The sequence below is a fragment of the Xenopus tropicalis genome, chromosome 1, assembly GCF_000004195.4.
Source record: "Xenopus tropicalis strain Nigerian chromosome 1, UCB_Xtro_10.0, whole genome shotgun sequence".
Taxonomy (NCBI): domain Eukaryota; kingdom Metazoa; phylum Chordata; class Amphibia; order Anura; family Pipidae; genus Xenopus; species Xenopus tropicalis.
Genome location: NC_030677.2, coordinates 100,385,818 through 100,412,472, shown reverse-complemented (window position 1 = coordinate 100,412,472; position 26,655 = coordinate 100,385,818). Strand labels below are relative to the sequence as shown.

The 26,655-nt window shown below is 39.5% G+C and overlaps 1 protein-coding gene across 1 annotated transcript; it reads left to right on the top strand.

Moving 5' to 3' along the window:
• The first annotated feature begins 2,233 nt into the window (after window positions 1-2,233).
• Window positions 2,234-26,288, top strand: grin3b (glutamate receptor, ionotropic, N-methyl-D-aspartate 3B). The gene is made up of 9 exons (XM_018096885.2): window positions 2,234-3,442; window positions 5,319-5,917; window positions 14,845-15,889; window positions 15,982-16,127; window positions 16,836-16,951; window positions 17,028-17,179; window positions 17,303-17,467; window positions 18,509-18,576; window positions 24,820-26,288. Exons 1-9 carry the CDS (start codon window positions 3,017-3,019, stop codon window positions 25,118-25,120), a joined length of 3,018 nt encoding a protein of 1,005 aa, XP_017952374.2. The 5' UTR covers window positions 2,234-3,016; the 3' UTR covers window positions 25,121-26,288.
• Window positions 26,289-26,655: the final 367 nt, after the last annotated feature.

Genomic DNA, 26,655 nt, shown 5'->3' with positions numbered 1-26,655 from the left:
ACACAGAGGTCCATCTGCCTGAGCAGCATTCTGTATGTACCTTCACTTGAATTTTATCTCCTTGTGTAAATATTGGCACTATAAGTGTAGATATTGGCACTGTACTCTTGCAGCAAGATTTAGCACTGTAGAGTATGTGTTCTACAACTAATAATAACTAGATCCCCCCTCCCATTATATAGGCCAGCTCCAGAAGCTTTGGGTGTTTAGTTGAGAACAAAATGAGCAAATAGTTAAATGCAAGATTCATAATAATAGGATTTTTAAAATTAGATACTTCTTATATATTTGTGGGAGATGAAGGAATAACACCTGAAAATGTCTACATATGTTGTGAAATAATGAAATAGCTTTAGTTATTGTTACACACCTACATTTTCTTGTCTTTCCACGCTTATAAGTATTTATCCTTCAGTCTCTCCTCCACTGAGCGCATTCTAATTCCAGAGAATTTTAATTATGCATACAGTTGTGTTAAATTCCCGTAAATTCCATTCAATGGTCTCATTGCACTGACAAATTGGTTGCTACCAGTCCTACCTCTAGTAGGGCCAACCATGCAACACTTTACCTTAGTAAATGAACAAGGATTCACTTTACATTAAGAGCTCTACTGTTTTGCCTGATCTCTTATAAAACTATTAGGCACAATTAATTGTGGCTGAAAATGCCCACTGTTTATCACCCAAATGCAATATGGGCTTCCTGTATTTTAAAAATTGTCACACCCTGGCATTTTTCTCCCAATAGATAGTTTATACAGTTAGTTTTGTCCTTTTTCTTGCACAAGTGTATCCCTAGTAATGCACCCTCCTACACATTTTACATAGTAGACTAGGTCCAAAAAAAGTGACAAAAATATTCATACTCATCTAAAATTTGCATCAGAGAGGAAAAAACTCCAAAATTTCAGAACCCTGTATTTTCTCACCTACTAAAAAGAGCATCCAACCCTAACTAATGTACCCGCCAGCACAAGCGCTTCAGAGAGAGAAGTTAAACACTTTACAGTTCCATTTCTGAGCCTTAAGATACCTTTGTTTTAATATCACAAACATGGAAATGAATTGAACCACTTTACTGTTAGTTAGAAAATTACTACAGATTGTAAACCCGGAACTTTGTGGTTTGATGCCATAATAAAAATAACACTAAGTAGGGAGCCTTCCTAAAGCATATGTGCAAGTGTACTTTTCTACAGTCTGTGAAGTTGTGCATTTACTATGGACATGTTGTACTAATCCACAACCCTGAACATATACAAAGACATGCTCATGTGTCATTTCTGTTGTGCACAGAATAATATAATGATAGAGCATTTTGCTCCAGTAATGTCTAAAAACATCATAAAAATTGTTTTGGGGTAATAATATAATTTTTCATTATAATGGAAGAACATATTCCCTGTGAGTGGCTGCGTAAATATAAGTATTAAGTGAATGCAAGCTAGCACATTTTGTATTGGAGAACAATAATCGGGAGCATTAAGCAGAAGAGGATTTTTGGAACTGGGGCTCAGGATAGCTGTAGAAGCACAATATAGACATTACAGAGTATACACTTATTTCTTATTACTGTCATCCCAATAGTCATTTCCAATAATCATTTTCCCCTGCTACTCTGCTCATTTTTCTCTCTTGTCTCTTGTCCCTGATTACCCCTCCTGTCTATCAGTCCAGGTCACTCTTCTTCCCCACACCAGCATTCCCCCCCTTTCTACCTCGCTTGTTCTCCTTGGCTAAGTCTCCTTTTCTCCACCTCATATTGGCAGTTTTCCTTTGATCCAATTAATATTTATTTGGACGGAATTCAGATTCTTCCTGCTCAGGAAAACAGATTTCTTCCCACATTTAGATCCAACCTTATTGCTATTTGGGGAGTAGTAATATCCTTTTTTATTGCAGCCTTAAAGAATCCTTATTTAGCCTGATATGGCCAGTCATCATGCCTTTGCAATAATGTTGGATGTGCAGTTTGTTAAATGTTTTCTGCTTGATCCACCCTAGTAAGAGCAACCCCCATATAATGATCATATCCTGCCCCTCAGTTTTCCCCTCTACTCTCTTGTGCCCCTAGGTTTCGGGCATACTCACATACCTTATCTCCATATTATTCTGCCTGTCAGCTCATCATGGTCATGCTCATTACTCTTATTGCTCCCTTCTTGCTGCTTGTCCTTCCCTTGTACTCTGCGCTCCAGACTGTCTCAGATATCTGGCAGAGTCAGGGGACCAATCTCCCAGCTGATGGATCCAGACGCATTGATGAACGATAAACTCCCTGTTCCTGATTAACAGGCAAAAAGCAACTTTTAAGATTCATATGCTACACTGTCCTCTCTCCCTTGCATTTACTTATACAGGTATCCTTCTTTATCTATCACCTGTTTATACATTCTCCCTGTCTCTCCTGGTTCTTCATCTGAATCTTTATTTCCACTTCAATTCTTGATCCTTTTTCTGACTGACAGTGTCATTCTGTCTTCTTCATCACTATTCCAATACTTTTTTCTCCATTTTCTCCCTCTTTTTTCAGACATTCTTATCTTTGTCTTTTTGTTTTCCTCCTCTTGTTCATCAATATTTTGACCTGCTCTCCCTCTGGTATTTTTCTCTATCAGAAGCCCTTTCTCTCTCTCTTTCTCTCCCTCCCATCTCTCTCCTCTGTCAGTATCACCAGACTCCAGCTTACAGAAACAGAGCAGAGCAGAGCTCAACTCGACATTAATTCTGAACCGTCCTGCATGCATTGCTCTCCCTTTCTGTGATCTCCGATTAAATATATTTCTGTTTGATTATGTGATTACCTTCCTGCCTTGGCACCTCTTCTTCTTGCCAGTTTACTTTGTTTGTGCTTTGCTTTCCGTTAAAACTCATTCATTTATCCTCTCATTATATTGTCTGCTTTCATTTTTTCTCTATCTTTGTTGCCTGTTGCCTATAACCTCCCCATTCCCTTTCAGCTTTCACTCTTCCCTCTTAAGTTTACCTCCTCTATTGCATTTTGGATACATCCCATGGATATTCTGCACTGGTTTTACCTGTACTTGGGGATATTCTGCAGCCTGGTGCCATGTTGTGGCCACCCACAACCTTGCCGTATCCTTGCACGAATAGGGCACACAGTTCGCCTTGGTGCTCTTTTACCTTCATATGGTCACACTCAGGCTAGGATTCAGAATGTTCTCTCACGGATCAGCCGCACCAGTTGGCTTCCCTATAACCTAAGTTTGGAGGTAGTCTCTGGAGCCCCTCGAGACAGGAGCCCGGCTTCACTAACAAGGTGGTTGTGCCAGGTGCTGGTGGCACAAGGGATTGCAGCAGTGTTGGCATTCCCCCAGGCACAAGAGGAGCTACTACAACTGGAATTTCTGTCCAGTTTTTTGGAAATCCCATTTATCAGTATTCTGGAGCAGGAGCAGATTGTACCACTGGCTACCAAGGTAATTCAATTTCACACTATTTTTGTTTTCACCCCAGCAAAGTTGCACAATGTGTATGAATTAAAGAAAACAGCCTGGAGAAAACAGTGAAGTATCCCTGGCTGACATCCAAAACTAACCTAATTTATGCTAAACATTTCTCCTGGGCACACCGAACAGACTTTAGTTATTTACAAAACCCAATCCCAGTAATGGCAAAAAGACAAAAAACTTTCTAGAAATGAAAATTCACCATTTTCACTGTCCAGGGCAGGAAATTATAGGAGATTTATATTAATTAGTTTTTCTTTTTCGCTGTGCACTTTGGTATGATATTTGTGTTAACTGAACACAATTCCATTTATTTTGTGTAACTGGAGAGTGTCAGCATATAGTAACAAATGCATATTGATACACAGAGTCTTGACACATGTGATTTTAACATTATCTGTTTTGTATACGTTTCTGTATGTTCTTAGTGATGCTTTCTGCAAATGAAAATATGTAGCTATTATATGTGACACCACAGAAGGCCATTATTCAAGAGTATGGTTGTGTAAATCACCTCTACTTAACCTATATATATATATATATATATATATATATATATACACAAACAAACACAATTGGTTTAGCAGCACTCAAGAAATGTCTGCTGTAGTGTGTGGTGTTTCCGAATGCACTTGTATCAACATTTACCAATGTCACAGCACTCATAAATCATAAAATACTGATTTTATCGAATTAGTGTCAAAGTTTTACCCATACAAATGGGAATCACATCATATAGAGGGTTGGATTTGTGGAAACCACAAAAAAGCACTTGTTTATTTCTATTGGGGTTTTGCACATTTTTTCTAAAAATAAGAAGGTTGTAGCTGGCAAACGTTATGTTTTTTTTATAATACACAATCACTGAAAATAAAACAACTGATGTAAAACAATTGCGAACCAGATAAGAAACTCTCTCAGATCTTTTTACATCTTGGACCCAAACATTATACATCTTCCGCATACAGTCTGTGTTTATAAAACTTTATTTAATAGGCATATGCTCGAAAAGGGTACTCCACATACTCGCTGTGCGGTTTGTTGGAAGGCCAATCTGAACTTTAGTTAATAAATATAATTTTATGATTGATAGAGTGCTGCACCATTGGTACAATGTGTAGAACACAGGGAGTAATTTATTGCCTATGGCTAATCTAAGCAATTTAATGTGAATACCTTCCATATTTTTCCTAGGGGTAAGACATGACCCACAGTGATTAATGAAATGTGACAGAAAGCCCTCTCAGCTGTAACCCTCTCAAATACAATCAGAAAAGACCTCCAGAAAGTCAAAAAATGACCTCTGTCAATTTACTTTGATTCACCAAGAGCTACCAAACATATTGAATATAAATTGATATTCAGTACTCTGTATTCTGATGGTCATTGCTTCCTGAATGGGTTGTGACAGTGCTGGCCTCCTTTCTACAATCTTTATATTTATTACAGTGTCATATAAAGCAGTAAGCTGGGCACCATAAAGATACCATGGAGAAGCATTACTACCATGCAGGCCTCCTGTTGGACAGCCCTGGTTGAAAAACTGTACTTGTAGCTACAGGAAGGGGATATTGAATAAATTGATGTTTTCTGTGTGAGATGATTAAATACAAGTTTACAAAAAAACTTACCCGTGTTGTATTCATTCCCATGGGATTTTTAGAAGTGGATTTATCAAAAGGTGAGTTTTAATTTTCACCCACTGATAAATACACTTCTAAAAAAATCCCATAGTAATTAATAGACTGTGGGTTAGTTTTTACATATTATACTGTAAACTCATATTTTGCCCCTTAGTGTCAGTTTTAGGCATTGTTAACCATCGTGTCACACTGACATTTTACAGAACCCTTTTCACCTCCAAATGGATACACAGAGCTCAGTGGAGAACCTCATGGACATTTTCTTTAGTGTCCTGCAGAATAGTAGTTGGGAGGAAGTGGACATCATTACCTGCCATCCCTGGGATAGTGCCAGCATACAAAGGTACCTGACCAGCAACACTACCTTAGTGTCTAGAACCATACTTAATATCCATCCTGTGGATGAATCTGCTCTGGTTCCCTTCTTACAGCAGCATTTTGAGTCCATGAAGAATCCACAGTTTCCTATGCTACTGTATGGTTGTGATGCCCGACGGTCCTCTTTGGTCTTTCGTGTAGCCAGAGACTGTGGATTGGAAGCACATGAGTTTCACTGGATGATTGGTCATCCCCTTAATGGGGAAGAGATGACGACAGAAGGGATGCCTCCAGGACTCCTGGCTTATGGAGAGGTCAGTCGGCCTACCATGGAAAAGTTTATACGCGATGCTGTAGGCCTTGTGACTCGGGCCATCTCTGCTGCTGTGCATGTCAGGCCAGATCTTGCACTCATACAAAGCATGGTGAACTGCAATGACAAGCAAACTAAGCAGAATGAGTCTTCAGGCTCGTACCTGTCTAGGTAAGGGGAATGATTTTTTTCAGTTCTAGTGATTTGTGCACATTTTAGGAAAATACTATTTTGTTACATGATTCTAGATGTATAATATATGTAAATACACTAAGTTGCTAATTACAATAAATTCAGCATATACTCATTTGCAGTTAGCAAACTGGGAATTATTCCCTTAATTTGCAGATCTATTTGAAGAAGCAGCATTTTAGGCATTAATGATGTAATGGGAGTTACAATTCTGTACGATCAAAGAAAACTGACTAAATTAATTCAGAATGATGCCCAAGAAAAGTTAGGAGTCACCTCAAGAATATTAATGGATTTATATAAATAAATAGATAACTTGCTCAAGAATGTCTTAATGTTTTAGAAAAAACCCCAAAACTGCAATATCAACCTATTATTTCTCAAAATGTTTTATATTTCATGTAGGTGCTGTATCTTTAATGCATTTAAAAAGTCTCCATATTCAAAGTCCATCTTGGAGATTAGCAGGAGGACAGAGGAATATAATTTGTAGCTATGGGTTTGTGGCACATATTTTAAGTGTAGAATACTGAGAAACACAGCTTGTCCTAGACTAGTAAAAAAAAAACCCAATCTAGCAGTTCCCCTTGGCTGGAAACTAAAACAGTATGTATGTATAACTTTATTTATAAAGCACTACATGAATATGCAGCACTTTACACAGGGAGGACAAGCATACCAATAAATAGTAAATATGTAACAAATATAGTAAGAAATAAGGATAAGTATAAAGAGAGTAAATGCCATGTGCTAAAAGGCACAACAGGAAAGCAGCTCCTGCCCCATAGAGCGTACAATCTAAATGTGGGGCCACTCACTGGCTAGTATGTCATAGATGTTTTCCACTGTCACCAACAACACGTTTTACATTAAACAAAATATGTACTATAATTCTACTGCAATCTACTGAATTACTTTTAGGGGATATTGTAAATAGCGTGTAGAATATAGAGCAGTCATAATGCTAGGGAATACATCTTTTCTCTTAATACTCACTGACAGTCACCAAATTTGTTTTCGAATAATGGGAATTGAGAAGGTGACATTAGGTCCCAGAGGGGTCAGCATGCTAACTAGACTAATGGATCAAAATGCTAAATGGGTACTTCAGCAAGGAAATAGACAACCTGATTGTATAAACAGAGAATTTAATATGTTATTACTGAGGAAGTAGTGTTGTTTGTTGATTTTTTTGTTTTTTTTTTAATGGAAAACTATTATCTATATATTTATTTGCCTTAGTGTCTTGCAATGACTGTATGGTGCTGCAGTTACGTGTGGATAGTCAGTAGTATTCCTTATCTTGATTGATCTTTTTAGGTTTACATACCATGGAATCAGCCACACTAGGCACAAAACATGTAAAGGTGGTGATTTTCGATCTTTCGCACGAAAGATGGTTCCCACCCTCCACAGACGTTCAGGGCTGAATCGTCAGATAAGGAGGTAGAAACAATAGGATTTCAATCTCCTTCTGCCGATTCAGCCCTGAAGGCAGATTTTGCTTAGGTGCCTTCAATGTCAACCGATATCTGCAGCCTTTTACGATATCGGTCGCCTCGCCGAGTCGCCATACAAATATACCAAAAATGTGCAGCAACCACTGAGAGTCCCTACTACTGATGATTTTACCCTTGACTCTTGTGCAACAGAAGATCCGACATTAAAATTCCAACCCTGTTCCTTACATTTTCATAATCAATACAAAGAAATGCAGTGAAAGCTCCAGAGCGCTGGAGTTATCTAAGTAATCATTTACCTGTGCATATAACAAGGGTACTGGGCCCCATTTTACAACACTAAATTATTATTACCATTATTCTTACTTTTGTTGTTATTCATTATGTCACCCCTTGTAACAAAACTGCATTTTAAAAGTTGATGTTGAACTATACTGTTATACTTTTAGGGTTATGTAATAAAAGACACTAAGGGGGAGATTTATTAAGACACAAATACTCTGAGCGTATTTTCACCGATTTTTTTGCGTTTGTACGATTTTTTCGTAAGCATTTTCGTGATATTTGCGATCTTCAGAAATTATTGTATCCAATCCGAATTTTTCCCATTCGGGATTCAAACTTGTGTTTTAATGAATCAGCCCCTAAGTGTCTAAATAGGTATTGGGAGCAAAAAAAGAATAAAGTCATTAGTAGGCTAGCGTCAACTCTAGCCTTAGCCAGCCTTGTCCCATGTAAGGGCCAGTGGATACTTAGGTATGTTAGGGACGCATTTCTCAAAATGGCGGTCCTCTGTCCTGCACAATTATGTTACTAGCTGGCTATGTGATGGCGTCGGATGTATAAGGGTGACCCCAGGTTTTTCCCAGTAATAGCTTTTTAAAGAATATATTTTGGTTTCATTGTTTAGTTGTAAGTTTTCTGTTAGCGAACTCATAGGGGCTGATTTATCAAAGTACGATTAGGTCTGAATACTAAAAATTCGTATTTTTTCTGTCTTAGAACTGTGCGTATGTTCTGCTTTTTTTTCGTTAATTTCCGCAACTTTTTCGTTCTTTGCGGCAATTTGTGCGACAAAATCTTATTTGTTGCAACGAGTATGAAAGTTTCAGAATTCATTCAAGCTTCAGTATCGTGACTTTCCTTGGGCCTGGTTGGAGCTGCAGAGTGCCATTGAGCCCTATGGGAGACTTTCCTTGGGCCAGGTTGGAGCTGCAGAGTGCCATAGAGCCCTATGGGAGACTTTCCTTGGGCCAGTTTGGAGCTGCAGAGTGCCATTGAGCCCTATGGGAGACTTTCCTTGGGCCGGGTTGGAGCTGCAGAGTGCCATTGAGTCCTATGGGAGACTTTCCTTGGGCCAGGTTGGAGCTGCAGAGTGCCATTGAGCCCTATGGGAGACTTTCCTTGGGCCGGGTTGGAGCTGCAGAGTGCCATTGAGCCCTATGGGAGACTTTCCTTGGGCCGGGTTGGAGCTGCAGAGTGCCATTGAGCCCTATGGGAGACTTTCCTTGGGCCAGGTTGGAGCTGCAGAGTGCCATTGAGTCCTATGGGAGACTTTCCTTGGGCCGGGTTGGAGCTGCAGAGTGCCATTGAGCCCTATGGGAGACTTTCCTTGGGCCAGGTTGGAGCTGCAGAGTGCCATTGAGCTCTATGGGAGACTTTCCTTGGGCCGGGTTGGAGCTGCAGAGTGCCATTGAGTCCTATGGGAGACTTTCCTTGGGCCGGGTTGGAGCTGCAGAGTGCCATTGAGCCCTATGGGAGACTTTCCTTGGGCCAGGTTGGAGCTGCAGAGTGCCATTGAGCCCTATGGGAGACTTTCCTTGGGCCGGGTTGGAGCTGCAGAGTGCCATTGAGTCCTATGGGAGACTTTCCTTGGGCCAGGTTGGAGCTGCAGAGTGCCATTGAGCCCTATGGGAGGCTTTCCTTGGGCCAGGTTGGAGCTGCAGAGTGCCATTGAGCCCTATGGGAGACTTTCCTTGGGCCAGGTTGGAGCTGCAGAGTGCCATTGAGCCCTATGGGAGACTTTCCTTGGGCCAGGTTGGAGCTGCAGAGTGCCATTGAGCCCTATGGGAGGCTTTCCTTGGGCCAGGTTGGAGCTGCAGAGTGCCATTGAGTACTATGGGAGGCTTCCAAAACTATGCACTGAACAATTGTTCGGATACAAAAATTTCTGAACCTTTGGATCGTACCACAATATTTTACTGGGACAATGATGCAAAATTTTCGTGTTTTTAGCGCACATAAGAAAATATCGGATTTAATACAAATGTTTTGTATCATACTTTTAGAAGTCCAAATTAGGACTTTGATAAATGGGCCCCATGGTGTGTTTATATCTATTGATCATCTGGATGTTTGACCTAATTTCCTGTTTCTTGACTTACTTGTTTTCTGCTAGCACAGACCTGTGCATGAACAAATGACTTTTGCTTTCCTACTCCCTGTCTTGACATGTGTCTGACATTCACATTACACTCTTATCTGATAGTGTTTTACTCCCCCATAACCAATGAAGGTCAGTGTCGACCTTTAAGTAATTACTGCTTAGCTTTAGCAGATCCATTCAGTATAACCTTATCTCAAATCATCTCTAGTTTGTTGAAGCACTGCTGTTTACCTTAACTAGGGCTTAAAGGAAAATGAAAGGTTAATATAAATTAAAAGTAAGTCTAAAGGCATTCTTTTTAAGTACTTACTGCATATCTAAATTCCCAGATCCCTGCTTGCTTCTCTGAGATATGGTGCTGGCAGCCTACAGCAGTGTGAAGACTACAGTGACATCACTGAAATGTCTCTTCCCTTCCTGTAGGCTGCCAGCGGCAGCCTTCCTATTCTCTGAGCATGTGTGTAACTTGATCCTGTCTCCTGTTCTGACCTACACATGCCCACCAGCCAATCAGAAGCGGATCTGGCAGAGGGGAGGGGGGGGAGGGAATGAAACACATGTGCAATATAAAGCAAGGAGGAGGAGGAAAGGGAGAAATACCTTTTTAGAGATGGCTGCCTGTTCTAGAAAATGTGAAGTAAGTGTGACTGAGTAAATATTTGATTAGGTGAGCCAAAAGTGTGGCGTTTTTACTAAACAATAGGAGGACTATTGAGCAGTATGTTTTTTAAATTTTGACTTGCATTCTCCTTTAACTCCTCCTCCTTCAGTATAAACAACGGACATAAAGGGGCCGATTCACGATAAAACGTGCACTATTTATAGCGTGCGTTAAAATTTTTATTGCGTCTTAATTTTCGCGACTTTTCGCATGATTCACTATTAGCACACTTGCGCTATTTAACTCGCGATACTGCATGCGATATTTTTGTTGCGATAAATAACGTGCGCGGTATTTTTCACATGCACGCTAATTATCGCAAGCGCTAATTGTCGCAACATTACGCACGCGGCAATCGGCAGCATAAAACTGTCGACATTTTGCCCTGGGAGAGCACAGAGTGCTAGAGAGGTGCTGTATAAATGTTTATTTGCAAAAAAAACCCCCAAAAAAACAATAAAAATCTAAGTAAGAAAAAAAAAAGAAGTGCTAGAGATAATAAAATAGGGGGGGGGCATTTAAGAATATTTAGCCAAATACTTAGGGGTCCGTTTGCTAAAGTGGCTTAAATTAAGTGGGAGATTTTAGACACAGAATAAATGGCAAATATGTTATGGGCACTTTATTAAACGGGAACAAATATAATATTGCAATTATTCTGGCAACAAAACATTGGATTGGCAGTTATCACACTCGCCAGAAAATACGCTACGTACTAATTAACGCAAGTTTTACTATTCAGCAAAATGGGCTAAAGGCAAAATTGTTGCCAGAATATTTGCAAACATTTAACCCATATAGCATATTGATGCTGTTACTGATAAATGTAAGAGTGTAGGGGAAACTACATTAAAGTATAGAATACCATATCAAGGAAGGAAAAATAATTAGACATTAACCAGTTCAAAAGTAGAAAAATAAAAACTTTTATTTTAACAATTAAAGGGAAAAAAATAAGGAAAATAAAACTTAGGGCTTGCCGCCCTTGAGTTCTTGAATGTCTCTCCGCATTTCAGCCATTTCCCCCTGGAGCTGGGCCAGCTCGGCCTTGATGTTGGCCAGGTCCTCCTGCATTGACCGGCGTGATGGTCCCTCGTCAGCAGGAGAACCTGGTGGCCAGCGCTTGGCCTGGGGGGAAACTGGGGGAGGAAAGAAGGGGGGGAGTGTCCGGGGCCTCGGGGGCCTGGCCGGGTTCTGGGGCCTCAGGGGCCTCTGGAGCCTGGTGGGCCTGGCCAGGTGCTGGGGCCTCTGGAGCCTGGTGGGCCTGGCCGGGTGCTGGGGCCACAAGAGCCTGGTGGACCTGGCCGGGTGCTGGGGCCACAGGAGCCTGGTGGGCCTGGCCGGGTGCTGGGGCCACAGGAGCCTGGTGGGCCTGGCTGGGGCCACAGGAGCCTGGTGGGCCTGGCTGGGTGCTGGGGCCACAGGAGCCTGGTGTGCCTGGGGTTGTGCCTGGGGATGAGGCGCTAGCTGAAGTTCTGTGAGATAGTATTGCAAGATGTTATTTTGTGTAATATATTATACATATATATACATTCATACACCATCGCCCTCTTCCTCTTGTGGACGCCTAAGGGCTCCAGCGGCGGGTTGTCATATCCTGAGCGCAGGAAAAAGGTGACAATATAGCGCCTCTCCCCTGGTAGCAGATCAGAAACCCCAGGCATGATGCTCTCTGTAGTGTGACTGCAGGCTCAATGACACAAAATGGCCCCAAGTCGCACATGTCACGAGATTACAAAATCGCTACAAAATGTCCGCAAGTCGCGAGATTACAAAGTCGTGACAAAGAAATCGCCAAAATATACCTAGAAATGTATTTTGTGCGACTAAATATTTACCGCTACAGTACTGCATATTATGGCGACTAAATATTTACCGCTATAGTACTGTATATTATGGCGACTAAATATTTACCACTATAGTACTGTATATTATGGCGACTAAATATTTATCGCTATAGTAGCGAAATTCCATACATGCCAAGACTTTAGTAAAATTTGGTAAAAAGACACATACTTGAATAAATAACACTCCATATTTTATTGACAAAAACTCATTTACTGTACTTTTCTATAATTTATCGCCTGCCTGAAGTAGGTGTTAATTTTCGCATAGACCAATGCGATATTTAGCGCGCCTAAGTGTTTGTGAATCATGCGATCGTATTCTTTTCAGCGCAAAAATTAACGCATGCGTTAAAACTAGCGCATGCGGTTGTGCGAAAATTAACGCATGCGAAATGGCAACTTAACGCACGCGATAATACTATGGTGAATCGCGCGCTAATTATCGCGTCTATTTTAATGCAAAAAAGCGTGCGATAAATTTTATCGCACTTTAGTGAATCAGCCCCAAAATGTTTAATAGAAATAGAAAGGTTTAGTAGAGCACATTACACAAAACAACCAGGAACAATTCTGCCCAGTATGGTATAGGGTAACTGGAGACATAGTCGTCTTTAAATTCATATTTATCTCCTTAACCCATCTACAATGTAGCTTTTCAGTAGGGTTGGCAACTGATAAAATAATTTTTAGAAAAGAAATTCATTTTATAGTTGCTGTTGTTTGTTTTGTTTGGTGGAATTTATCATAGAAAAAAATTGTGTGCAGAATGTGATATAATATATGTCAGTTTGAGAACTAATTCATTATGTTTCTCTTCGTTGTTATATTATAATGTAAATAGATTTTATAGAAGTAGCTCTCAGCTCTCTCTAGTAATATTTTTCTTTCATTACTGTGATCATTTTTACAGAGACTTGCAGCAATACTACATATGCCTTCATACAAAAAATCAGAGTACAATTTGTTTTATATCTGTAGTAATGGATTCATAACTTTTAAAAATGAATGTGATAATGATTTAAAGGGGAAGGAAAGTCATTTTGGCATTTTACTACCAATAGATTCGCCACATTAGTGACACCTAGAACAATATATTTATTCTGCAGAAAGCTTTACCATACCTGAGTAAAAAGCCCTAAATGGTCTCTCTGTTTGCTTAATACAGCAGCTGCCATTTTAAGTGGCTTCCTGTTTGCAGTCTAGCCGTTATAGCTCAGATCACACATTCCTAAGGGAGGGGGGAGAGAGTTCTTAGCATTTTTGTGGGAGGGGGGAGCAGGAAAGAGGAGAGAACTGCGCAGACTCCAGCCACCTGAATGAAGACTTTTTCTGAGAGAGGTAGTCAGACACTTGAACAACATGTTTACACAAAAGGAGACAAGAAATCCTGTGTTTCTTTTGATAGAGGACTCAGCTTTTCTGTGAGTGCTTATGGCTGTATTTACATATACCTTTCTGATAAAGCTTACTTAGTTTTTACCTTTCCTTCTTCTTTAAAATGATTTCTTGGGTTTTGCTTTTCATAGTCTTCTCCTAATAATTTTCTGCAACACAGAGTGCCCCCTTTCTGTAAATATAGTGTCAGAGATTTTACCTGTTTTTGGTATTCAGAATCTTTCGTTAGCATGACGTTGCGAACATGTCTTTGATCATGTATAATATGATTATTATGCTGATCTGTTTTACAATGTATTACAATTATTATTTTACAGGGAGGAGGAATTGTACAATATTCTTGAGTTAACAATACCACCTATAGGTTTCATTTTGATAATTTCATGGTATACTTCTGCTACCGAATGTTTATGTTATAACATATGTATTCATGTTACTGCAATATAGAGTTTAACTAAATATTCTTGTGGGTTATACAGAGGACAGTATTGAAATACCATTTTGCTTTGAACCCATTGGATGGTACTATGTATTTCTGCTGCAGAAATCCAGTCTGACAATGCTATTATTTGTGAAGGGGCTGCAACTCCCACTTGCTTCCTATGTAATCTAGTTGGATAACCAGCAAGCAAAACAATTGGATTGGTGCAGTTGTACATGGTAAAATAAAACAAAGGTCAATCATTTCACCCACTTTTCACACTAAAATGACTCTTGTCAACAGGTTAGACTGGTTGTCTGGGCAGGGAAGGAGGAAATCTTGCAAATATCTGAAAAACAGAATCTCAAATTCAGTTTACAGTTTCTAACAAAAATAAATGCATCAGTATAGCTACAAGCTGTTAAAATATGAGACTGGAACTGACACTAACCATGTAAACTTAGATCTTATTGTTTGACCTGATGGTTGAACAATATGTGCAATAATGTGGACTGATGCTTTGGTCATTTCACATGGTACCACAGGGCTTTCAGATTATGTCTCCATACACAAGCTGATATAATATACTATTGTTCACACGCCTTAATACATTAAGCTTAATTTATTAAATATCTAGATATAACTAATCCCACAAAATATAAATGGTACAAGGCGTAACAATTTGAATCAACGTTATCATGCACATGACTAATATTGACCTATATTCTATACTCAGGTTTCTGGCTAACACATCCTTCTCTGGACAGACTGGTCAAATTTATGTCTCAAATAATTTGATCCACACTGAACACCACTACAGGATTTGGAGCTTGGTAAGAGACTCATTGGGAGATCCAACTTGGGTCACTGTGGGAGGCTGGCGACAGGGCAAAATGGAAGTGGAGGAAGGTCTATGGCAGAGTCGAATCCAACAGTGGGAACCAGCACCAGGTGGCTTTGCCCGCACTAAACTCAGAGTGGTGACTTTGGTGGAACACCCCTTTGTTTTTACCCGAGAAGTGGATGCAGATGGCAGTTGCCCAGCTGGTCAAATGTGTCTTGACCCACGAACAAATAATTCAGCTGTTTTAGATGTCCTTTTTGAGGAGCTTAACTCACCAAATGGCTCAGTGCCACTGGAGTACAAAACTTGTTGTTATGGATACTGCATTGACTTGCTAGAAAAGCTCTCTGAAGACCTACGGTTTGATTTTGAACTGTACATTGTTGGGGATGGAAAGTATGGGGCACGAAAAGGTGACAGATGGACGGGTCTGGTTGGTGACTTATTGAGTGGAGCAGCTCACATGGCTGTTACCTCCTTTAGTATAAATTCAGCTAGAAGCACAGTTATTGATTTTACCAGCCCATTCTATTCTACTAGCTTGGGCATTCTTGTGCGCATGAGGGACACTGCCTCTCCCATTGGAGCTTTCATGTGGCCACTACACTGGTCTATGTGGGTGGGTATCTTTGTTGCTTTGCACATTACTGCTCTGTTTCTTACCTTTTATGAATGGAAGAGCCCATTTGGAATGACTCCACATGGCAGAAACCGTACGAAAATCTTCTCTTACTCCTCAGCACTTAACCTTTGTTATGCCATCCTTTTTGGGAGGACAGTGTCAAGCAAAACACCCAAATGCTGTACAGGCCGAGTTCTCATGAATCTTTGGGCCATATTCTGCCTCCTAGTACTGTCAAGCTACACTGCCAATCTTGCTGCAGTCATGGTGGGAGATAAGACATTTGAAGCACTTTCAGGAATCCATGACCCCAAGGTAGGCAAGATAAGTACTTACTGGTTCCATAAACTCAGCAATTTTCTATATGTGATATACTATATATTGAAGATGCATTTCTGTCCTTATAGCTACATCACCCTTCCCAGGGATTTCGCTTTGGAACAGTGTGGGAGAGCAGTGCAGAGCAGTATATCAAGAAAAGCTTCCCTGAGATGCATAACTATATGCGCAAGTTTAGTGTCCCAGCAACATCTGATGGTGTCCATTTGCTAAAGTAAGGAACTTCTTCCTAATACAATGTTCCCTAAACACACTAGCCTTTATTACATTTATTCCAAGACCAATCCTTTTTGTGTGTTTCTAAAAATTATTCATCATGGTTTTCTAGCAGAGAACTTTATGCTGGTCTATAAAGCTTGCTGCAGTCAGTGCACATTTGTGCACAAAGGGCTATTTTGATGTCCTTTATGTCAAAATTATTGCTATCCTTTATCATGAATATGACATGCAGCAAGCTCACCACCTTACACTCTTCATTTTATAGGATAATGGGTCCCAAAGAGTGTTTCATGGCTTCCCATTCATGCCAGTGGGAAGTGGTTTACAGCTGGTAGCGGCTCTACCAGTACAGTTGTTTTTTATTACAGTTAGATAACCCTTTAACTTAATGATATTGAGTTAAATTAGATGTATTTTATCATTACAAATAAGCTTAGAGTGATGTTTAGTAAGGCATTCAAAGAAAATATGTTGTGCTTGTAAATAGGCGATAAGTTAAGTAGTCATTTTACTATGGCACTGGGTCAAGCACTGTCTGTCTTAGGGGACCTGTGGAAATTCAGTAAAGTACAAAAAATCAAGTTGGATTGTGCCATTGTATTGCACTTGACACCAGGCTCTGTACTTAGTAAATTGTCCCAGTAGATTTTTTGCACTTTGTACTTTGCACATGTCTTATTTATTAAAAATATGTGTCTCTTAGGACAGATCCTCCAACTCTGAATGCTTTTATAATGGACAAAGCACTGCTGGACTATGAAGTTTCCATTGATTCCGACTGCAAACTGCTCACCATTGGCAAACCCTTTGCAATAGAAGGTAATGCACACAGTGTAATATGGGTTGACTATAGTGGGCATTAGAAGGATGCTGATAGTCTTTTTTTCTGATACAGGATATGGAATCGGACTGCCTCAAAATTCTCCTCTAACCTCCAACATTTCAGAATTCATTAGCCGCTACAAATCTTCAGGGTTTATGGATACACTACATGACAAGTGGTACAAGATGGTACCTTGTGGTAAACGGGTTTATGCTGTGACAGAGGTAATTCACAAGGGATGTAGCAATGAAACAGTGTGATAAATGCAGTACCATTCTTGCTACAGATGTTTTTTCCACGTACCGAAAGACCTGATTTGTGCAATTTTGCCTATTTTTTCCTTGTAGACGCTACAGATGGGAATTTATCATTTCTCTGGGCTGTTTGTTCTGCTGTGCATTGGGTTCTGTGGGTCACTCCTCACTTCACTAATGGAGAGGGTAGTCTATCACCTCATCCTACCCCGGATTAGGAGAAGACGCAGGTTCAAGTACTGGCTCCACACTAGTCAGGTAAGAATGAGTAACCACTGCCTTGGTTTAAAGGCCAGATGACTACAGTTCTTTTTTTTTTACCACCCAGATTCCAAAAGCATAATTTAAAAATATTTTTCTTTTGATTTAAGCTCTCATGAAGGTATCTTTGACTTAATATTCAGTCCTATCTATGCTGCCTTCCTATGTCTCTCTGTCTGTCTGGTCAAAAGCTAACTTTTCACCTCCCTAAGGTCCCTTGCTTTATTATAATCCAAGTACAAATAGTAGATTAGCAGTCCAGGCCAGTCTAACAGAGCCTTAAATGGCTAAAGACAAGTCCCTAGGTTTTTCTCATGCCGTGTAAAGAGAAATACCAAAAATCACAGCCAGCCAGGTTTTAACTTTTTTCTTTAGAAGAAAAGTGTGTCGCAGAGATTTTCTAGCTGATTGAAAAGAAACATCTGTCATTTCTGAGTGATTCGTTGTTCAAAAATTCAATTTCAAACATCAATATTTTATCTTCAGCACAAATCATGAGAGTTGTTCTGATGGGAAGCGCTAGCTCAAATCACTGCAGATGACAGGCTTTCAAACCTAGTTCTACTTCAAAAACTTTTAAATGAAGCATTTTGCCCAAATGGCAGATCCCTTTAATCTCCTGAAAACCTGTTTTTTTTTTACAACCCTCTTGATCACAAGTACAACAAAGTAAAAATGTTACTTTTCTCTGCAACCACTGTTTATAGGACATGCTCGATGCACCATTTTTTCAATTTACACTGACATTCTTTGGGGCTGATTTACAGGTGCCAGTAGTTTGCTTTAATTTTCTAACTTGTAGTAGACTATTCAAAATGAATTTCTGATTGGTTGTTATTGGCAACTGCTATTGTGCAATTTAGCACATATGTTCATAAATCAGCCCCTGCTGTTTCTAGTTACCTGTTTCACTGATCTCATCTTTCATATTGGCTCCACTGCTCAGCCTCTGGTTACATATATGCATATTTTAACTATTTAACACCTATATGTGGACTCACCTTGTTTTTACAAAGCTCCTTATTCTCTCACTGACAGAAGATCCACCGAGCTTTAAATATGACATGTGAGGATCAAGATGCGCTTTCTCCTAAGTTAAATAAACGGTAAGGAATGTCCCCTCAGCATGTCTATAAATATTTGTGATTGAATTAAAACGTGGCATAAGACACACCTTGTCTACTATGTCTCTGGTACTCAGTAACCAAAATGGTAGAACCAATAAAGAAGACTTAAAGGGGAACTCCACCCATACACAACTTAAGCTTTTTGAAAAGTAAATGTATTTTCAAGCAACTTTGCAATATACATAAATTAAAAATATGCAACCTTTTTTCCTGGGATTGGCAGCAAACATGATTTGCAGAAATATAATTGATCTTTTATTAGCTCTGCATTTGTTTAGTGATTGTTATTGAAAGCCTAGTCTACCACTGCTTATTCTGCTCCTATGTTTGGCTAGTATGGTAATGACTTACTGTAGTTCTGGGTTTTTCTCCGGGGCCATACTTTTAAGAAATTACTCGCCATGAATTCTCTTCATCTGCACTTGCCAGCAGTCATTTGATCTTCTCCAAGCATGACGCAGAATGGCCATAAAATACTATTTTATAGGCCGAGTTTGCTCACAGTCATAAATGCACCTAATGAATTAAAAAGCACAATCATACATTACCTGCCTTATACCTTAGGCATAGAGGCGGGACAGACAGTTAACTTTTATTTTCCATTCAACACTTCCTAGATGTCACTGTACTCCTCACATTTCCCTTCTCTGCTCACTGTCCATAATTGTGTTCCCTGTGCATCAGGTTCCCCATTCTGGTGCACACACATGATTTTGGGGTGATACAAAATTTGCCTGAATACCAATGCCCACAAAATGGTACCTGCCTTCTTGCTGTGACTGTGAATTTCAAGACTGAAGTGAACAAAATGTAAATAATATTTATAATGTTAAGTAATGTTGATTTTGCTCAATAATATTATCAAAAAGGGTTTTGGAATTATTTCTTAAGGTGACAGGTCTTGGATTAGTTCAGTCTTTTTACATTTGTTGGTGTATCGCAATTCATGTCCAATAGAACACATCTGTCATGTGTTTTCATTTTGCACACTTTAGTGTGGCCTGTGGTTCTTTTGTTATGAAGATCCCCTGCTATCTGTCCGTAATGTCCTCTCATGTATTTATAACAAGTAATAATGTCCCCCAATTTCTATGCAAGGTAGTACTTTATTCACTTTAGTAGCCACTGATTGACACTACCTAGAGTCTGCTATCCACATGCAAGTCCCCAAAATTCTTCTCAACACACTACCATATAGTGTATAACTAACATTTTTAATATGTTGGCCCAACTGCATAACCTTGCATTTATCAGCACTGAACCTCATTTGCCAATTTGCTGCCCAGTTATCCAGTTAGGTCAAATCCCTGTAAAGCAGCAACATAATGCATGGACCTTACAGTTTTGTAGAATTTGCCATCATCAGCACAGGTACAGACATAACTCACAATGCCAACGTAACTGTTTTTATATGCAATAATATAAGCCCTTAGAAGTTACTTTGGTTTTACATTCGACTGTCTGGAATGATGATTTCTTATAAAGTCAATTGTTAGTATATAACTAAACCTAAAAAGCTGGAGGAACCTGGTGTGAGGATATAAAATCATGGGCACTTCAAACCCTGGTACTAAGGCAGATCCCTGCTTGATGATAGATTCCTCATGCTTTATTTTAGAACATGTTGGTGAATCTCTTTATTATTTTTTCTTTTTGAGGATGTCAATTTCTACCTTGTACCATTATAAGGTAATGTGTTGGGCAGTAACATTTGGAAACCCATGCCTGGAAGAAAACTCTTGACAAGGGAGCAGGGGGCAGGTGGAGGGCTGTGCGCAGGGCAACCCTGGATATAAATTGGAATATGAGGCTAAGTCTTTATTATTTTCTTTGTATGTTGGGATTTGGTAATCCTTGTGTCTGCTTTTCCAATGCATCTACCCTCCAGCATAGTTTTAGCTTTATCTGGACAGTATGTCTCTCTTTGGGCACAATTGCTGATGCTAACTAGTCACTGGCTGTCCTCAGAGGAATACAGTCACTATCTATATACCTTATGACTACACTGTATTATTTTTGTACAGGTCATGTCAAATCTGCCCCTCTCATAAATTACGCCCTTGGAACTACCCCAGCCAGTTGGGTTTTCAAATATGGCATTTATCCATTTACAAAGCAAACTGGGAAGTTGTCCAGATGACCAATCAGAGTGAACATGTGATGTTTGCCAGTTTGGCAGGAACATAGTGAAAATGTTACATTTTTTAAATCAGCATAGATGAATTGGCCGCTGGCCTGTTGTAGGGGGTTTGTACTCGGGACTATTTGTTGAGTTTTTTTGAAGGTTCAGCACAGTTGAGTTATGTCTTTCTCCTCCAAGGGTACTAAAAAAGTTAACAGAATTAGCACAGTTTGAACCAGGTGTACTAAACCATAAAACTAGTGCCACCTTTAAAGCTTTTATTTTATTGCCCCTTAAATTACTATGCAAAGAACCTGTTGGAACTGCCCTCAATACTTGCAATAGTAGCTGGGCCTCATCCTTCTCACTTAAAGGGGGTGGTTTATAGCATACACCAATGATAATTTTCTTTGTAACCTTAAACTCTGCTGAAAACTCTACCCAAAGGGATTCCACATTGTCCTTGGTAATTTCTTTAGCACGTGGCTTTAAATCTGACTTAACATAAAGACAAACCCCTCCACCCTTTTTAATCCCTCTGTCCCTCCACAGCCCAGGTCTCTGTGATACCAATTAAATCATAATTTTCAGTTCATGCAATATACTCCAGCTCCCCTAATTTACCTGACAAGCTCCATGCAGCAGAGGTTACTACTTCTCCCGATGATATTTACATTAGGTAACAGAGAGTTAGTTCTAAGATTAATATTAGGCTCCTTAGCTGGTAAATTGTATGCCCCCTCATTCCTCCCCCATGACCCTTTGCTAATCCCACTGCCCCTTCTACACTAGCTTTCCCGTAAAACCCTATTTCACCCACCCTCCCCTTCTTTCGAGGTACAATCCTTCACAGCTATATAGATTGTACCCCAAGGAAAAGTCAGCCCAGTGCTCTAGGAGCCCAAACCCTTCCTTCCTATACCAAGACTTCAGCCACGCATTTAGCTCCCTAAGCTCCCCCTGTCTCCCTAAAGTTGCACGTGGCACCAGCAAAACTTCAGAAAAAATTACATTGGAGGACCTTTCCTTAAAGAATAAGTAAACTTTTTTTTCTATTAATAAAATTACTCTAAACAGCTTCCCAGATTGCCTACCTTTGTCCCTCTGTTCTTTCTGACCTGGTTACAAGTTACAAGCTGCTGGATTCCTCTCCTTCCTTGTCCAGAGTGAAGCTCCGCCCCCACTTCCTGTTCAGGTCTCTCATTATATCGACTACCTGTAATCGAAGTGGAGAGCCTTCTGCGCATTCCTGGAGGAAGACAAGAGACAAGAGACCTGAACAGTAAGTGGGGGCAGAGCTTCACTCTGAACAAGGAAGGAGAGGAATCGAGCAGCTTGTAACTGAGGAACCAGGTCAGACAAAGGTAGGCAATTCTGGAGGCTGTTTAGAATAATTTTACTGATAGAAAAAAAAAGGTTTACTTATTGTTTAATCTTAGAGCATAGATCCCTGTACTCACTCTTTAAGGTCCTCCACCTACCATTAATTTTGTCATTAGTACCAATATATACCAAGATAGTTGGGTCATGCCCAGATTCACCCAATAATTTTCCAACCCGATCAAAAACAAAAGTATAGTGTAATACTGCTAGTTAGTTTAAATGTGCACTCCCATGTGTTTTTTTAACACCAGTGATAACTTTACTTGTATCAACCTTTTTGTGCCTCGTTGTGATATCCCTTTCCGCTTGCGAAACTAAAGTAATTTGCTTGTAGCTCACGAATCTCTGCTTTCCCACCTCTTAATTTCAGGCAGTATTAGGAACCACTTCACATAGGTAAATTTCCAACTTTAGGTTAATTTATCCGTTTCCCTTCTCCTTCTGTGCACTTACTGTGGGATAAATGCATGTGCCATATGTGTAAAAACCTAATTACTTCAATACAGATAAAACTTTCCAATACACTCACAGAGTATAGGATACGCATGTAAAGAGTCACATTTATCTCCATTTCTTAATTAAAATCATGTTAAATTATAATCAATGTATTCTTCTGGAGCTAGCTCCTTTGAGATAATTGCATATTAGGATGACAAAGGACAAATGTTCCATAAATTCAATCGTTTGCTCAAATACTTTGTAAAATACATGCATAATAATAAAATCCATGTACAGGTATAGGACCCATTATCCAGAATGCTCGGGACCAAGGGTATTCCGGATAAGGGGTCTTTCCGTAATATGGATCTCCATACCTTAAGTCTACTAAAAAATTAATAAACCATTAATTAAACACAATAGGGTTGTTTTGCACCCAATAAGGATTAATTATATCTTAGTTGGGATCAATTACAAGGTACTGTTTTATTACTACAGAGAAAAAGGAAATCAGTTTTAAAATTCTGAATTATTTGATTAAAATGGAGTCTATGGGAGACGGGCTTTCTGTAATTCGGAGCTTTCTGGATAATGGGTTTCCGGATAAGGGATCCCATACCTGTATTTTGTTTACATTATGTGTGCAGTGGTATGTACAAATGTGTCCCAGATGAAGGTCAAACCTTCTCAGAAGGGTATATTCTGAAGATTAAAATGTTAAATATGAAAAGCATGGTGCATGGTTGTTAACATTAGTGGCTCACATCACTTTGGCCTTGGGATGGATACTGTCCAGTGTGCTGTACTCATGCTCATGCTGCATTCATGGTGTTTGTATGGTTTTCCCTCGGACTGTACTGATTAATACTGGTTAATTGATTTCTAAATTAAAATAACACAAGTTTTTTTGTGAAAATAACAAACGAAACAAAGGAAATAAAATAAACAAAACTAGAAGTGTTCCCCAGGCAACTAGTGCCCTAAGAAAGCATTCCAACATTCATATAAAGGGTAGAAATAACAGCAATTGGCCATAACGTATGTATGGTTTACATATCAACTGACATTTCAAGTCAGACTCTGGTGGGGCCAAGAATTTTAAAAGCTTTAAGCAGATAATTGCAATTTACTAGGGGTGGCTGTTTTCTCTTCTCGCCTTGCCTCATGGTGGAAGCACCCAATTCTTTTGTTGGAAGACATGGCTAGCCTATGTGAGGCACCCCCAGTGACCAAATTTGCTACCACTTTCCCCAGACACGTGCACCCCTTTAGAGTTCTTCACTGCCACTTTTAACCTGCCCTCAGGTATCCCTTATGATATCCTGGGCATATAGTATACATGTTTTTTTTTTTAAATGCATCAGTTAATAGAGCTTCTCCAGCAGAATTCTGCATTGAAATCCATTTTTCAATAACACAAATTTATTTAATTTTAAAATTTCACATGGGGCTAGCCATATACTTCATTTCCCAGGGTGCCACAGCCATGTGACCTGTGCTCTAATTAATTTCAATCAAACATTGCTGCTCAGCTGCAAGTTGGAGTGATATCACCCACTTCCCTTTCCCCTCCAGCAGCCGATCAGCAAAACAATTGGAAGGTAGCAAGATAGCAGCTCCCAATAGATACGAGACTAGCACTCAATAGTAAGAAATCCAAGTCTGGCTTGGGACTCCTCCAGTTACATGGGATTAGTTGAAACAATAGCTTACCTGAAAGCAGTTCTAATGTGTAGCGCTGGCTCCTTCTGAAAGCTCAGACTCAGGCACAATGCACTAAGATGGCTGCCCACACACCAATATTATAGCTAAAAAAAAATACATTTGTTGTTTCAAGAATAAAATTGTAAATAATAGAGTGAATTATTTGCTATATAAACAGTGTAATTTAAAAATAAAAAGTACACCATAAAAATCATAACAGGAGGAAAGTATGCATTTGTGTGGTGCATTTTTAAAAGAAGCTGTTTAAAAACTTAAAAAAACTTACTAAAAATTGTCTTTGAACGTATTTTGAATGCAAATGCCAGCAGCATGATACAGTATGGGGTGTATTTATTAACACTGGAGACAAACATTATCGGTGATGTTGGCCATAGCACAGCTTTTGTTTTCTTACTTGTAGGTGACCGTTCAAATGTAATTGCTAAATATTTGCTATGGCCAACATCACAGATCATGTTTATCTCCAATGTAAATAAATAGGCCCCTAAATGTTTTAAGGCTGCTACCTTTCCTTTTAACCCTTTATTGTGTGTGTTTTTTTTCCAATTGGCCAGTTGTAACCTGCAGAAAGATGCCACGGGTGCCCCCCAGTCTGTGTGGAATAACCTACGTCGGACTCCTGCTCACCAGGAGAGGAGAGTGCACTTTAATTTGGAGAAGGCGAGTGCTAGAGAAGGTCTCTGTGAGAATGGGCGGCCCAAAGGAATCAAACAGGAAGAGTTAAAAGAACTTGAAGTGAAGATTGAGGGTATGAAGGAACAGCTGAGAGCAGCCCTGGTGAGGAAGAGTCAGCTTATGGTAATCCTACAACCTTCCTGCACTCACACTAAGACAGACACCTCCGAGAAGAGATGATAAAAATATTGGCCTTTGCAGAGAAGAAGCTAATACTTTTTAAAGGCTTGCAGTGTAATCATTTAACCTTTACAGTGAGGAGTTGCTGGCAGTTTGTCACTTAAGGGTTAATGCCAGAGGCACAGGAAGCAAAACTGACTTTATTCCTATGCCATTACAATAAGGACACACTCACATGCTTTTCATTGTTTCCTGAGATGCTGTAAAAACTAACTGGAGTTTAAACAGATCATGAAGCTGACAATTCTGCTGAGGATTAAGCGACATTAACTCCATATGAGCAACATTATACAATCTGTTTTAACTGTGTGATGCCAAGTATTTCTGCACTGCCATAGCCTACTGCCCGTGCCGTACCTTCATCATATCTGGAAATCACTTATCCAATCAAAGAATCTGTAGACTGGGTGGGTCATGCTGTACACGTTAAAGGGAGAGATTAAAGAATCTATTACATAAATGTTAGGATGGGATGTAAATAGAGGGGGGTTATACACAGCATTACAGTATATTTTGTGTTTTAAAAGTCAGAGTAACAGTGAGGATTATTATGGCTCTAATACAAGATTTATACAAATTAAACAACACCAGTAATACAGACAGATCAATGATATCAAGTTTTCTAAAAGAAAATAAATGACTGTCAATGGGTGCCTGAACGTCCCACGCTGCCTGCTGACATGGCTATATAAATATTGGCAGGTATTTTTTCCTGACTTAGCATTTTATTGGGCAATGTATGGATCCAAATCAAATACCTTGCAGATTGGTACTTATTAGCCAAGCTGGAAAATTCCACTTGCCAAGGACCACATCAGTTCAAAAGATCCTTGATATAAGCGTTGGACATTCAGATCAGATTAATTTGGCCCACTATTAAAGTGGCCAAATTGAGAAAACATCAGTTTATTTGGAGGTCTGACTGAAGGAGCAGATTTTTATTTGTATAGCCAACTTTGTTTGCAGGCACTGATTTTGTCCTTGTGCTCTGTGAGGTCAAAAAGCTAGATGGCCAAGTTGCCCCAGTCAGCCTCTCTTTGGGAGCCCCAGGATCACACAAGTGATTTTCCCCATACTAAAGCTATTTTCATTCATGTTATTTTTACAGGTTTTTAATTCACCCATAAAAGTGATGGTAACTATGTATATATTAAAAATATTACCCTCATTCTCTGTAATGGTTGAGATTTATTTGTATCAGATTTATTCTGAGGACCTACTGCAACATTGCTGGAGGGATTGTTTAGAAGAGATTAAAGAAACAGTAATACTTAAAAATAAAAAAATGTAATGGAATTAGAATGTAATGCCTGATAAAGGTTGTGTGTTTGCCTCAGAAATACTATGATAGTTCAAATAAATACCCTGCTGTATAGCCACTGGGCAGCCATTCAGCAGCCTGGAAAAAAGGAGAAAAGGCACAGGTTACATGTCTTTGACAAGGTTTCTGAAGCAAACACACAGCCTTTACCAATGCAGGACAATAGTACATTATACCTGTATATTCATTATTTTAATACACTTTGATTTTTTTG

Excerpts from the sequence above, each read along its gene's own strand:
- grin3b (XM_018096885.2), top strand. The coding sequence starts at position 3,017 with ATGGATATTCTGCACTGGTTTTACCTGTACTTGGGGATATTCTGCAGC. Across the intron at positions 16,128-16,835 it reads GATGGTGTCCATTTGCTAAA|GACAGATCCTCCAACTCTGA; the intron begins GTAAGGAACTTC and ends TGTGTCTCTTAG. Across the intron at positions 17,180-17,302 it reads GGGTTTATGCTGTGACAGAG|ACGCTACAGATGGGAATTTA; the intron begins GTAATTCACAAG and ends TTTTCCTTGTAG.